This window comes from Euprymna scolopes, chromosome 38 (genome assembly GCF_053919585.1).
Source record: "Euprymna scolopes isolate OS-2025 chromosome 38, ASM5391958v1, whole genome shotgun sequence".
NCBI lineage: Eukaryota > Metazoa > Mollusca > Cephalopoda > Sepiida > Sepiolidae > Euprymna > Euprymna scolopes.
The window spans coordinates 55,936,896-55,951,471 of record NC_136519.1 but is presented as its reverse complement, the minus strand read 5'-3'; the positions used below and the strand labels follow the sequence as shown (position 1 = coordinate 55,951,471).

Here is a 14,576-nt window from a genome sequence, read left to right as displayed (position 1 = left end):
GAGGCGACAAAGTTGTATCTCCGGGCATCCAACTTTTATTTATTTATTTACTAACAGGGAGACTCGATGTTGCCCGGGATTGAATGAGGATGAAAGAATGTTTCACGCTTCCTATACTTGTTATCGAAATCGGTAAAATCACTTATTTTTCAATCAAATTGATTGCTTGCTCTAATTAGGAACCCACTAAGGTACACCGGGAGCTCACATCCCAGCCCCTCCCCCTACTAACTCAGTCCACAATACATTGTAGTCTACATTGCACTGTAAAGAACCTACTGTGGATTTTATGAAATTATTTTTATATAATGACTTCAATTAAAATTTAATATGCAAGTAGATTTGTGTGAAATTTCACAAAAAATTGGCCCATCTGTTCTAGAATCCATGGGGAACAAGTGCACACACACACACACATACACACACACACGCGCGCGCAAAGTGCCTTTTATATATGTTTGAATAGAGATTTTATTGGGGGGGTATTCAATCATATTCAAACTATCTCCTTTTCTCAGTACTAGGAGTTATACATTGGGGCATACAATCAAAGAGTTGGCCCTGGGTATGACCAGACTTTTTCTTCAAGGAAGTCACCACTTATCAAGGCCAGATGCCACTTGAGGATAAGGATTAATGGGATGGGATGATTGTCAGAATCTATCTGAATATTTGAGAAGGTTCTAGGTAGATACTCGTTGATATTGTTTTTGAAAATGACCAAGTTGTAATCTGCAGGAAAGTGGTCCAGCGTTAATGTGTTCCACAGATGGGATACCCTTAAAAGGAACTCATGAAAATTTCACCTGACACTAAGCACACTAAAAAAGTTTGTATTTGTTGTAATAGAAAGACGAGTTCTTGTTGTGAATGTTTTCAAAGACAAAACCAGTTGAGCACTATCCAACAAAATAACAACAGAGTAGAGAGAAACTAGCAACGTCGCTCCTCTGCATGCTACTGGTGTCAAAATCAGTAAATAAATTAATGGTACAGCTAAGGTAGACTCCCTCTACTAGCCTAGAAAACTTCTCACACCTGCCAGTGTCCTAATCTTGCATTGACAGAGTTCAAAACAGACTTTGTAATCTAGTTGGTGCCCTTTTCTCTTCTTTGCAAACTCTTTCCACGTTCCAAACCTGTCTCTGCTCTATTGTTATTTTCATGGCAAGTGTTCGACTGAGCTCCAATCTATGATCCACCTTCCCCAATCTTTCACAAAAAACATTTGTCTAGCCAAAAACACTATCAATAATTTCCTCCATTCTTTATCTGTGCCTGAACCCAAATGTGGATTCCATGAACAAATCTTCTTACCTAGAACTGCTCACCTGTGGAACTCTGTTCCGGTGATCTGCTTTCCAGATGGCTACAATATTGTCGTTTTCAAGTCCAATGTAAACAAGTTCTTATTGAAACGCCCTTATAAATAATCTAATCATACCAAATTTCCACCAGAAACGGTTACTACGCTACTGTCCCAATGACTATCATAGAAACATTAACCCTTATCCTCGAGTGGCCTTTGGAAAAAAAAACCCATCTGGTCAGTACATCAACCACTAGTGCTGATTTTCACCACATTAAAAACTGATCACGTGTCTAACTTTGTCTTCTTAGTGAGGCAAGTGAATAGGAGCTAGTTTGATAAGTACATAAGAAAACATTTTTTTTATATCGGGGGGGGGGCGAATTTTTATGATATTTCTTATTGATATTTTGTCTATAATGTTTTTGGTCATTCATTTTTTTTTAAATGTATTTTAAAAATAAATTTTAAATAGCGGTGACTTCCCAAGCAAAAAAAAAAAAAAAATTCAATTTAAAATACTGATCTCAAGGTTTTAAAATAACTTTTTTGAAAACTTAACATATTTTGGATATATTAACAAAGAATTATTACGATATTATACGTATTAGTGACCCACTCCCCATTTCTACTTTGAAAAATTTATTCAGAAAATGATGCAATCCTTAAAAATAAATTAGGCATCAGGCCATTCAAAGGTGTGGGAAGAGGTGGGGTCTATGGTCATCCGTGTAACTATATCTTATAATTGTGTAAGCTATTTCTATTAGAATCCTCAATCACCATAATACCACATTCACTCCAGGGTTCCTGCTACTTAAGATTCCCAAATCGATGTTTTTTTTTTATTCTACCTTAATTTCACCCTAAACTATGACATATCTGTTCAGAAATTTTTGCATCTCTTTACTTCTATATTCTCCTAATTGATAATATAGAAGTGATCTATTATTTTGCAATCTAATTTACATGCGTATTTACTGCGTATACGAGCACACTATGTAAATTCCCTCCACTAGTCTATTCCTCATAGACAGAGTACAAAGACGTTGCTAGCGTGTCTCTGCTTTATCGATATTTCCATGGCAGGTGCTCGTCTGAGCTTCAATCTATGCACCCCCCCCACCAAACTTTCACAAAAACACTCGTCTAGCCAGAACCACTCTTTATTACTCTTTATCTGTGCCTAAACCTAAATGTAGATTCCATGAACAAAGCTTCTTTCTTAGAACTGCACGCCTGGGGAACTGTCTTCCGTTGGCCTGCTTTCCAGCTGACTACAATCTGATTGTCTTCAAGTTCAACGTAAACAAGTTCTTGATGAACCGTCCCCCTAAGTAATCCAACTTACAAAAATTCTACTACTTATGTTTACTATGCTATAATCACATTGATTAATGTATACCCATTAATCCTTATCCTCGAGTGGCTTTCGGGACTTGATAAGTGGTGATTCCTGTGTAAAAAAAAGCATGTCTCTAATTTAATAAGTCCCACATTATCTACCTAGCTCGAACCTCTACCCCATCACAACAATGCTGCATACCCATGCTTTGTTGTCAAGTAATTCAATGAAATGTGCCCTGATAAACTCAATGTAAATACCCCTAACCAACCAGACAATCAACAAAATCCCACCCACCCCCATTATAAAAGTCTCCAGATGCCAGAAAACCTACTCCAATAGCTTCTTTCTTCAAATTATCTGCCTTGAGAATTCCTTCCCTGCTCCTTGTTTCTTCCACTGTACAAATATGCAGACATTTAAATGAAATATAAATAAATCTCTGGCTACAAAACTCCCCACTTATTATGCTCCTATATATCTGGCCTCTAATTTACGCTAACTTCATTTCAGTTGCAATGTACCTTCTTTGGAGGTGGATTTAAGTAAAAATTTCAATTTCTCTAAATGCTCATAAATTTTAAAAACCTTTAGAAAGTGATTTTAAGATGGCGTTGTTGATAATGAGACTTGAGGCTCATCACTTATGTCACCCGGAAGAACTATGATTTCAGTTACCCAAGTCTCTGTCATTGTAAGCTTGGTTAATTTGGCACAGGATTGTTACTTTTGAAGTTTAAAATGATTTTTATTGGTTGAAAATATTTTGACTTACCACGTTCTTGTGAAAACTTGGAAGTGGAGAGCAAATAGAAACAGAGGAGCTATTCCAGCCATTTGCTTTTTAGTTGATTACAATTGAATCAACAAAGGAGGAGAGAGGACGAGAAAAGTATGTAGATAGTAAGAGATGAGTGATTTGTTCAGCAAATTTCAAATTACAGTTAACTAAAATTTAAAAAGGGAGACAAGTTGAGAAATTCATCATTATTTTAGTTTGTTTTTTTAGTCATTCTTTACTCATGTCCTATTGTCAATCGAAAATAAGTTGATGAAATAGGGAGAGCTCAATAAACAGATTCCGTTTGATATTTGTTATGAAAATGTTAAATAAAATAATTAAAAAATACATTGGAAACAATTTTTAATCTAATTTCTGTAATTCAGATTAAAATTCCTGGATTTTGAAATAACACTCAATTTTATTCTATGAAAACATTTTTTTTTTTTAATCTACATCCTAATCTTTGAATAATCATAAGTGTGCTATTAACAAAAGTCATGGCTGTGTGCATTGTTTGTTCAAAGATAATAGGATTCGTCAGCTGATAACTTTTATATAATATTTCACACTTACAATACTTTTACTGTCATTGAAATCAGTGAAATCACCCATTTTCCAATCAAATCGATTGCATGCTCTAATCAGGGACCTACTATGGTGCAATGGGAGGAAGCTTCACATGTTTCCCACAAATGACTTAGTCCACGATACGTTGTAGTCTACATTGCACTGTAGAGAACCTACTGTTGATTTTATAAAATTATTTTTATATATAATGGCTTGAATTAAAGTTTAAAATACAAAAGTCAAGTATCATGGTTCAATTGTGCTCTAAACAGAAACATTTTGAATGCACTCTGTCATATCAAAGAATCTACTGTTGATTTTATATGCCAGGCTCTTGTGCTTGTGTGGTAATAAAACTTCTCAAATGCATTTGTGCTGTTAGGTGTTAACTTTGGTCAAAATTGTCTGTTCCTTCTTTCATTGGATTTTCTTTTTTGATTATCAAACACATTCCAATACAATACATATCTAAAAAAAAAAAAACTGCCAGATAACAAAAATCAGGCCAGAATACATTTTAGATTTTATATAGTCTCCAACTTTTCTTTCATTAGGGAACACAGAAACATCACACACAGATATTGAGAGTTTAACACACACACACACACACACACACACACACACACACACACACACACACACACACACACTTTGGGGTAATTGCACCAAATCCGGGGGTAATTGCACCAACTAAAAAAAGTGCTCTTTAGATGCATGGTTGGTAAAAGAGCACTTTTAGCTAATTGACACAATTACCCGAAAGTATGGTGTGTGTATATATATATATATATATATATATATATATTTTAAGGGAGATTAGAACAATAGTCTAATGAGCTGAGTGTATTTCAATGCAACATTTGAAATATAAACCGTGGCGTCTTTAAATCAAAAGTATGCTAACGGAAATAATTTATTGCACGGGCGTCCCCCCCCCTTTTTTAAAATTCATCATTCAATAAGGTGAAAAGCTATAGCAAACATATATATGAGTATTTTAACCATAGTTCCTGATTTCAAAAGGCGAAAAATTAAAAGGTAAATTTTTGTACCTATATTTTTATGTATATACATATATATCTATGTATATGTATGTATGTGTCTATTTTTTCATATATATGCATGTATATATTTGTAATGTTGTACTTAAAGCAAATTTATAATTTAAATTCAAATCTATATTTTACTCTATTTCTTTTCTATCTCTAACCCATATTAATTTTCTTATCAATTTTAAATCCAAACCTTTTATTTCAATTTTTTTCAGATACATCTGCCTTACTTTTAATGCTAGGTTTATTTATGGTGTCTTTTAAATTTAATAAAAACCCTTCAAAATTTGCTGACGAGGAGACCCTGCTTATTAAAAAACTATATGTAATAATTATTGTCCGTAACTTGATCTCTACCACAATAAAAAGCACTGTTTTCCGAAACGATCATACAGATAATTGATTTTGTTGTTGTTCCTTCTTATGAAACGGATTTTTAATTTAATTATAATTTGATTTTTAAATTTTAAATTATCAATCACATTACTTAATATATATATATATATATATATATATATATATACACACACACACATACATAGGTGTTAAGTATACTCCACATTGTGTCATCATAGAAATACAACGAACTGCTAATGATGATGGTGAGATTTATATATATATATATAAAAAGTAGTGTGATTCTAATGAGAGGAAAATGTATATGTAAAGGAGTCGAGCCACCAACATTTGTTAGTTTTTTGTTTACTATTTAATATTTTCACTTTTCCAATTATTATTATAAGTCTGATGTACAGATATTTACATGTTTATAATTAGAGCATTTCTAGCTTCAGATATTATTTTGTGAACAAATATGCCATTGTCTCTCTCTGAAAAAATAGTTTGATTCAATTCAAGTTCGACTTGGTCGGCAATTAGCTCAAACTAAGGTCAAATTAAGTTAATAAAGTTAAGATGGTTGGACAAGATCTATGAGAGTTCTCTTTTTTATTTTTTATGATTCTTTTCTTTTTATGTTCGTGTTTGGGAGTGTGTGTGTGTGTGTGTGTGTGTGTGTGTGTGTGTGTGTGTGTGTGTGTGTGTGTGTGTGTGTGTTATATTGGGGTCTGCTTAACGCAAGCAGACCTCATCATGAAGTTTCCCTTCTATGTGGTTGGACACTAACAATCCTTGATTTAGAAAATCAATAATATCCTGAGTTGTTCACTTCTGTGATTTCTTTTTATCACATGTGTGTAGGGGGGGGGGCACGCATGGATGAAGTAAAAGTGTGCACGTTTCAATGTGCCTGTTCTTATCCGTGTGTAAGTGTACATATGTACACATATGTGTGCGTACAGAAGTGTGTTCTGTATTTTGCTCGTTTATATGTCCTATTAATAAGATTTGTTTAATGCAAGAGTGAATTTTGTTATGAAGATTTTTTATGTGTTAGGCAATAGAAGTAGTTGTCAATTTGAAAAATTGGCATTACCATGAATTTACCTCTATTGCATGCATGTATCTGCTGCAAAACAAACAAGTGTCTGTTTTCTGTGATTTTTATATTCTGTATATCGTAACTCTGTTGCTGAGGGTTTTGGCCTACGTAAGATTTGTCGCAGGTGCATTTTAATATATAGACTACATTTTTTGAGGTGCAGTTTAGGTTGTTTTTATCTTAAACGTTTGTGTTAGGTTTTTGAATATGTACATGTTTCCCTCTATTATTATGTCACAATATATATATATATATATATATATATATATATATATATATATATATATATATATATATATATATACTAGCAATATTATCCAAACTTGGTCGGGAGTTGATTTAATGCCATTTTTATGCTTATGAAGTGTAAGATAAAATAAATATGTAAAAATATAAATTTACAAAAAAAAAATCTCAATTGAAATTTATTAGATTAAATGAGAAAAGAGAGAATTTTAAATAAGTGTTCATAAATGCATAAGTAATGTATAAGTAATGTATAAGCAATGAGGTTTTATTGCTGTTATGATTTTGGTTTTTATTAGTTAGTCAAAGAAAAAATCAATTTTGGTAAGTTAATGATTTTGTATAAATAAATGTTATTTAAAGTGTTAATTAACGTCAAGTTAATGAAAAAAATGGAAGAACTATTTTAAAATATAAAAAAAATGTTAAGTTGTATTTATACTGTAATTGAAGTATTACCGTCTGTGAATGGTTGATTTAAGAAAGTAAATTGTCCAATTGTATCAGTAATCATCTTCTGGAACAACGTTAACCAGTTATGTCATCAAACAAAAAAAATAGAAAGAATGAAAGACAAAACATGCTGTAATGATCATGTGTGGGTGCAGTGTGAACTGTGTAGTAGTAGTACAAACAATTCCATAACATAAATAGCATCGGTCTGGCTTGTCGTTAAGCAACAACCTGGAAAAATGGCCGGTCATGTTCATTTGCATACGACAATAATACATAGCGATTATTAAGTGCCAATACTTGTTGGAAACATTTCGATGCAAAACCTAGCTAAAATCACTGCCAGGCACACCAAATACCTTTGTGTAAAATTTCATAAAAATTGGTCCAGCCGTTTTTGAGTCTATAATAAACGAAGTCACACACAAAGTTGCATTTATATAATTGTAGATATATATATATATATATATATATATATATATATATATATATATATATATATATATATATTAGTGGCCTGGCAAGGCCACGAGGGAGACAGCAAAGCAAAAAAAACTCTAAGCAAAATTCATCCCTAAGCAGTAAAACTGAAGCTGGCCTGCCAGGACACTATATATACAAATTTAGGCAAATTTTGGCATATTTTATTGGTTTGAAAATATAGGTTCTTTTTTACGAATTGTCATAACATTTTAACTATAGAATAATATTATAATGCAAATTTTCATGTAGTTTCGTCCTGTAGAATCAAAGGACATTTCAATATTCAATTTAGCTACCAGTACAGATATATCCATATAATAATATAGATATATCCGTATAATAACGCAGAATTTTATAAGTTCCAAATCTCAGTGACTATTGATCAGAATTTAACAAATGAAGGATCGTTGGGTAATGATCTGAATTGTGTAGTGGGCTATGTAACATTTGCCCTTAAGGTCACACATTAAGGGGATCATCTATCATCCAGAGCTTATTTTTGGCATTATTTTTTTACATCCATAAAATGTTTTAATCTTAGTCATTTGTTTTCCTAGTTTTGCATATGAATTACAAAATATCTGATATTTCCCCAAAACATCTGTCCTTGATGAAGGGGAGATTAAAACTTGCTACTATGGTTTCAAATGATCTTAAATAACAGCAAGGTGAGACTTGATTCCAAATATTTTTCATATGTTATATCTCCCTTCTTTGTTTTCCAACATAAAGTAAATTTCACAGTGAATAAGGATTATTTGATATTGGAGATATTCATAATCGTACCCTATTTACAAAAGAAGGAAGATATAACATATGAGAAATATTTGGAATCAAGTCTCTCCCTACTGTTATTTCAGATCATTTGAAACCATAGCAAAATTTAGTCTCCCCCTCCATCAAGGTCAGATATTTTGGAGAAATATATAATTTTTTTTATTTATACATATCTCTACTTTTAAATAAAAGGCACTTTATCTGTGTGTGTAAGTTCGTTCCCTGACTCTGAAACCACTGGACTGATTTTTTTTTTAATTTCACACAAATTTATATGTCTGGAAGTGTTCTTAGATGGGTTTTGTATCAGAATGTCTCCGATAAATATAAAAAATCAATAATCCAAAAATTTTGTATCAGAATGTCTCCGATAAATATAAAAAATCAATAATCCAAAAAATTTTGTATCAGAATGTCTCCGATAAATATAAAAAATCAATAATCCAAAAATTCCAATTGTATCAGAATGTCTCCGATAAATATAAAAAATCGATAATCCAAAAATTCCAATTTAAGAAGAAATAGTTCGATTTTAACCAAAGTTAACACTCTGATACAGTCTAATATCGCACATGCATTTTAGAAGTAATATCACCACACAAGCAGAATGGCCTAGTGTATAAAATAACAGTACATTTTCAATAAGACAGAATCACATGAATGAATAAATATGCTAAAATTATGAATTAGTAAATTAAAAAACAAGTCAAAAAACAAATTAAAAAATTAAATTAGTAAAAAAAAAAAAACAAGAAAAATCGATGATGAAAATAAAAATTGAATAAATTATAATATTTATTAATCCATCACCAATTAAAACAAGGAATTATAGTAAAGAAAAAATTTTTTTTTTCTTTATTATAATTTCTTGTTTGAATTTATGATGGATTAATAACTATTGTAATTCTTTCAATTTTTATTTTCATCATTGATTTTCGTTAGTATATATATGTGTGTGTGTGTGTGCATATGAAAACATTGTATTTACTTTGTTTTTTTTATCTTTCTAGGGAAATACTGATAGACAAGCCTTTCTACATGATGATGTCGGACATATTTATCATCAAAGATTCTTCATCCTAATTCCTGTAACCTGAAGTGAACAATTCATTTTATTTGTCTTTAAGAAATTAATCTTTTTTTTTCTGAACAAGAAATTTATATGCAGATATAAAAAAAATTTCTTCTGAATTCTCTGATTCCAAGAAATACATTTATTTGAGTGGTGTCTATTTTGTGAAATCAGTGCTTATGTAAAGCTTAAAGCTATATATGAAGAGATCTGCATTGAGAAAGAAGAAAATCTTTTCGTTTAAAACTTAATACTTCAAAACCAAATATTTGTAGATTCATCTGGAAAAATTAGTAAAAACTGTTTTGAGAAATTGGTTCTAAAAAAAAAGGTTGGAAGATGGAAACAATTCTTTAATTTGATTCTGAATATTTTGAAATAAGAATTGATTGTTAACTGGAGAATAGAGATAAAAACTGTGACAGAAAATTTACATTTTTTTCCATCTTTTTCAGAATATAAAATAATCAGAAAATATTCAACAATATGGAACCCTGCAAATATTGTAAGAAGACGTTCAAACATGTTTCAGCACACGTTGGTAAATGTCCAGCAAGACTACAAGATTCAGAAATTGCAAACATGACAGCATGTCGCTATTGCAAGAAAATGTTCAAGCGTGTTTCTGCACACGATTATAGGTGTCCAGAAAATCCTGATAGAAAAACAAGAAAAACTTCCTCTGACGAAGAAGTTGATGGAAATGAAGAAACTACAAAATTGACAGCATGCCGCTATTGCAAGAAAATGTTTAAAAGGGTTTCTGCACACGATTATAGATGTCCAGAAAATCCTGATAGAAAAACAAAAACTTCCTCTGACAAAGAAGTTGATGGAAATGAGGAAACTACAAAATTGACAGCATGCCGCTATTGCAAGAAAATGTTTAAAAGAGTTTCTGCACATGATTATAGGTGTCCAGAAAATCCTGATAGAAAAACAAGAAAAGATCCTTGTACTGAAGAAGTCAATGACGTGTCTGGACGAAAATCGAGAAAAGGTTCCTCCTCTAAGAAAGAAAAGAAAGAAGTAGAAGAAGAGAAAGAAGAAGAAGAAGAAGAAGAAGAAGAAGAAGAAGAAGAAGGAGAAGAACTAGAAGAAGAAGAAGAAGAATTAGAAGAGGAAGAAGAAGTTGATGACAATGAAGTAGTTACAAGTATGCTGAAATGTAGTTATTGCAAGAAAAAGTTTGGACTTAATATAGACCACTATGGTAAGTGCCCAGACAAATCATCTGAAAATATACAGAAAGAAAACGTTGCTGATAGTGAAATACATTTTACTTTAGCTTCTAAATATATTGAAACCGACAAGTTTTTTGACCAATCAGAAAACAGGAGTAAGTTTTCTGCCGCATCACCCTTCAGTTCGTCTCCAAATCACCTTTGCTCAGAATATGAAAGAAATGAATTACCACGTCCACCAATCCATGGTGACTATGACTTATCACATAAAGAAAAAAAGCCAGCAAGGAGGTTCTATCCAAAATTGGATGAGTCAATACCCAACCATTCTTCTCCTAGCAGCTATGAATCATGGGAAATTAAATCTGGTGCCACGGCAAGAGATTTAAAGAGGCCGCCAATTCATAACAATGATTATTTGCAACACAAAGTAGACATTGTCAGCGATTCGGGTAGATCTGAAGACACCCTGCTTGATTCTAGCGGAAACAGTTTTTATCAACTGTCTGACAGCGAAGACAGTTTTGTGTACCTTAATCAAGATTTAAAACGTCCTCCAATCCATAAGAACATGTCATCCTTGATGAAAAATGCAGATAAAAAGCAACAACATAATAAAAAGGAAGAAGAATTTTGGAATATTCAATGCCATATTTCAAGAGAATAAAATGAGGAATGGTAGTTTTCAACGAATCTTGTATTTTCCAATCAATTTTTATATGACTTTCTTAAATTAAAAAAAAAATCAAATAATATATAATCAGCCATGATGAGATAAAGTAATCTCATTTCTTCTGTGTTCTCATTGACACCTCTAACAATACTTTTAGTACATTTAATTAACATTTAATTAACATTTAATTAACATTTAATCAACATTTAATTAACATTTAATTAACATTTAATCAACATTTACTCTCAAATTGATGAGTTTCTATGGCTTTGACTCCCAGACCAATTTCTCTAATAAATGTTCCACCAAAAGCTGGTGTGGGAGTGTTTGGATGCATGCAATTTAAAGTTAAGAATATTACTATGCCTCTAGGCAATACCAAATCAGTGGTTCTATTATAGGGAAACTTTTATTAAATAATGAGTCCTGTGCCAAAGCTTATAATGATAAAATGTTTTTCTGTGCTCACAAAATACAGGCTAAACATAACGTAAAATAGCTGCATGTGGTGACTGTCTTCGTGAAGAAAAACGAGAATACTCCCACTATCTTGAGTATATATATATTTCCATTTCCTTTTATTAACATTTTTCCTTCAACAAGGTCAAAAAAAAGAAAGAAGGAAAAAAACTCTCCAACTATTTATTTCAAGGAACACATGTCTTTGATGAGTTGTTTGTTGATTTTCTGATATTCAACGAAACACATGTAAGAGATGCTATATTAACATAATAAAATACTATGAGTGTGAAATAATTACACCTGGTTTTGGAATGATAACTAACGAAATATATATATATATATATATATATATATATATATATATATATATATATATATATATATATAGAGAGAGAGAGAGAGAGAGAGAGAGAGATAGTAGTAAGTCTGGTCTCTGACTGCAAAGATAAGAGCTGGTCGTCTATATGGCATACTGAAGGCTATCATCAAGAGGAGAAACTGGTCTGTGACGAACCAGTTTGTTGTTGAGAATTTTGAATTTATCACTGTTTCACTTACATCTATTGGCATCAGATGTTTAAAAACAAGAAAAAGAAGAAATATTTCAATCACTTACCCCCCCCCCCCAAATAAAACACATATAACAACAAAATCCCTCCGCCCACACAAATATTAAAAATATATAATCAATCATAAACTAATTGCTACTTATAATAAAAAAAATAAAAAAATTTTAGGCGTGTGATTGAGTTTTATAATAGATGTTAATCTGAAAATTTACACTGTGGTTGTAGTCGGCCTAAGGCTTTCTCTATTTTCTATTATTATACTAAAGTCTCAATTTGTTTGTCACTGTCTCAAATTTTATCATAATTTCTAGCAAACTTTTCAAACTTAACAACTAATGTTATATGTTTTAGTTTCGATTCTAGCTAATGCCACCACGTCATTTTTTTTTTTTAACTTTTGAAACTATATATTGGGTACAATATAATAATCAATGGAGTATTAGCTCTATAATAATAAATATGAAATTTGCATGAATTAAAATATATTTAAGTGTATTTTACAACCGGGTCATGTTGGGGGGGGGGCACTACTATATATTGGGTACAATATAATAATCAATGGAGTATTAGCTCTATAATAATAAATATGAAATTTGCATGAATTAAAATATATTTAAGTGTATTTTACAACCGGGTCATGTTGGGGGGGGCACTACTATATATTGGGTACAATATAATAATCAATGGAGTATTAGCTCTATAATAATAAATATGAAATTTGCATGAATTAAAATATATTTAAGTGTATTTTACAACCGGGTCATGTTGGGGGGGGGCACTACTATATATTGGGTACAATATAATAATCAATGAAGTATTAGCTCTATAATAATAAATATGAAATTTGCATGAATTAAAATATATTTAAGTGTATTTTACAACCGGGTCATGTTGGGGGGGCACTACTATATATTGGGTACAATATAATAATCAATGGAGTATTAGCTCTATAATAATAAATATGAAATTTGCATGAATTAAAATATATTTAAGTGTATTTTACAACCGGGTCATGTTGGGGGGGGGCACTACTATATATTGGGTACAATATAATAATCAATGGAGTATTAGCTCTATAATAATAAATATGAAATTTGCATGAATTAAAATATATTTAAGTGTATTTTACAACCGGGTCATGTTGGGGGGGGGGGCACTACTATATATTGGGTACAATATAATAATCAATGGAGTATTAGCTCTATAATAATAAATATGAAATTTGCATGAATTAAAATATATTTAAGTGTATTTTACAACCGGGTCATGTTGGGGGGGGGCACTACTATATATTGGGTACAATATAATAATCAATGGAGTATTAGCTCTATAATAATAAATATGAAATTTGCATGAATTAAAATATATTTAAGTGTATTTTACAACCGGGTCATGTTGGGGGGGGCACTACTATATATTGGGTACAATATAATAATCAATAGAGAATTGGCTTCAATTCTGCATACATTAAAATATCAAGCACATCTTATAAGTAATGCTGGACGGTCTTTTAGTTTATATTCAAAATCACATGATGAACGTCTTCAAAGCTTACATACATACTTGTGTACGGGTCAAAATCATTGATGTTGAATGTAGCATGGAGAAAGCAGCTCGAGGATACATATACCAGAACGATTTAGCCAGATCATAACATTTGAAAAAGACATCAAATGAACAAGTCACTGTACAGATCTTTGCCTCATGGTTCAGTTATTGAGGAGGAGACAACTAGGAAATATCACCCATCACAATTAATATGAAGGAAAACTCCTAGTCAGGTCTGTGGATACAAAGGGAAAAGCTTGTCAGCCATAAATCACACTAAAGTAATAATAAAAGGGAAAACTGCTCTGATTTGCTGTCGATAATGGTCGATCAAGAGCTCTGGAGCTCAGAATTTATCAAAGTTTTACCTACGCCTGCTGGCATGACTCAAGAAGAAATAAAAGTATTTTTGTAATTATTTTCTTCAAAATATGTCCATGAAAAAATATGTATTCAAATAAAGCAATAACCCTAACACTAACCATAATATACATTAAAATGATTCAACCCTTAAAAATTGCACAGAATATTTACGCTATTATAAGAATATTAATATTAGAAATCAAATTCTGTTGAATATTTCATCTGATAGTTCCCAAAAATCCTGACTT

General features: G+C 31.4%; 1 protein-coding gene across 7 annotated transcripts in view; it reads left to right on the top strand.

Annotated features, from left to right (window-relative positions):
• LOC145263157 (uncharacterized) overlaps positions 1-11,406 on the top strand; it is a 53,820-nt gene extending 42,414 nt beyond the window's left edge. For 2 of the 7 annotated variants that reach the window (XM_080120162.1, XM_080120156.1), the window contains exons 2-3: positions 9,468-9,555; positions 9,985-11,406. In XM_080120162.1, coding sequence (XP_079976288.1) covers positions 10,016-11,380 — 1,365 coding nt within the window. In that variant the 5' untranslated portion in view covers positions 9,468-9,555; positions 9,985-10,015 and the 3' untranslated portion in view covers positions 11,381-11,406. Of the gene's footprint in view, positions 1-9,467 lie in introns of all 7 variants that reach the window. The other 5 variants (XM_080120160.1, XM_080120157.1, XM_080120161.1 and 2 more) reach the window with 3 other exon arrangements.
• Positions 11,407-14,576: the final 3,170 nt, after the last annotated feature.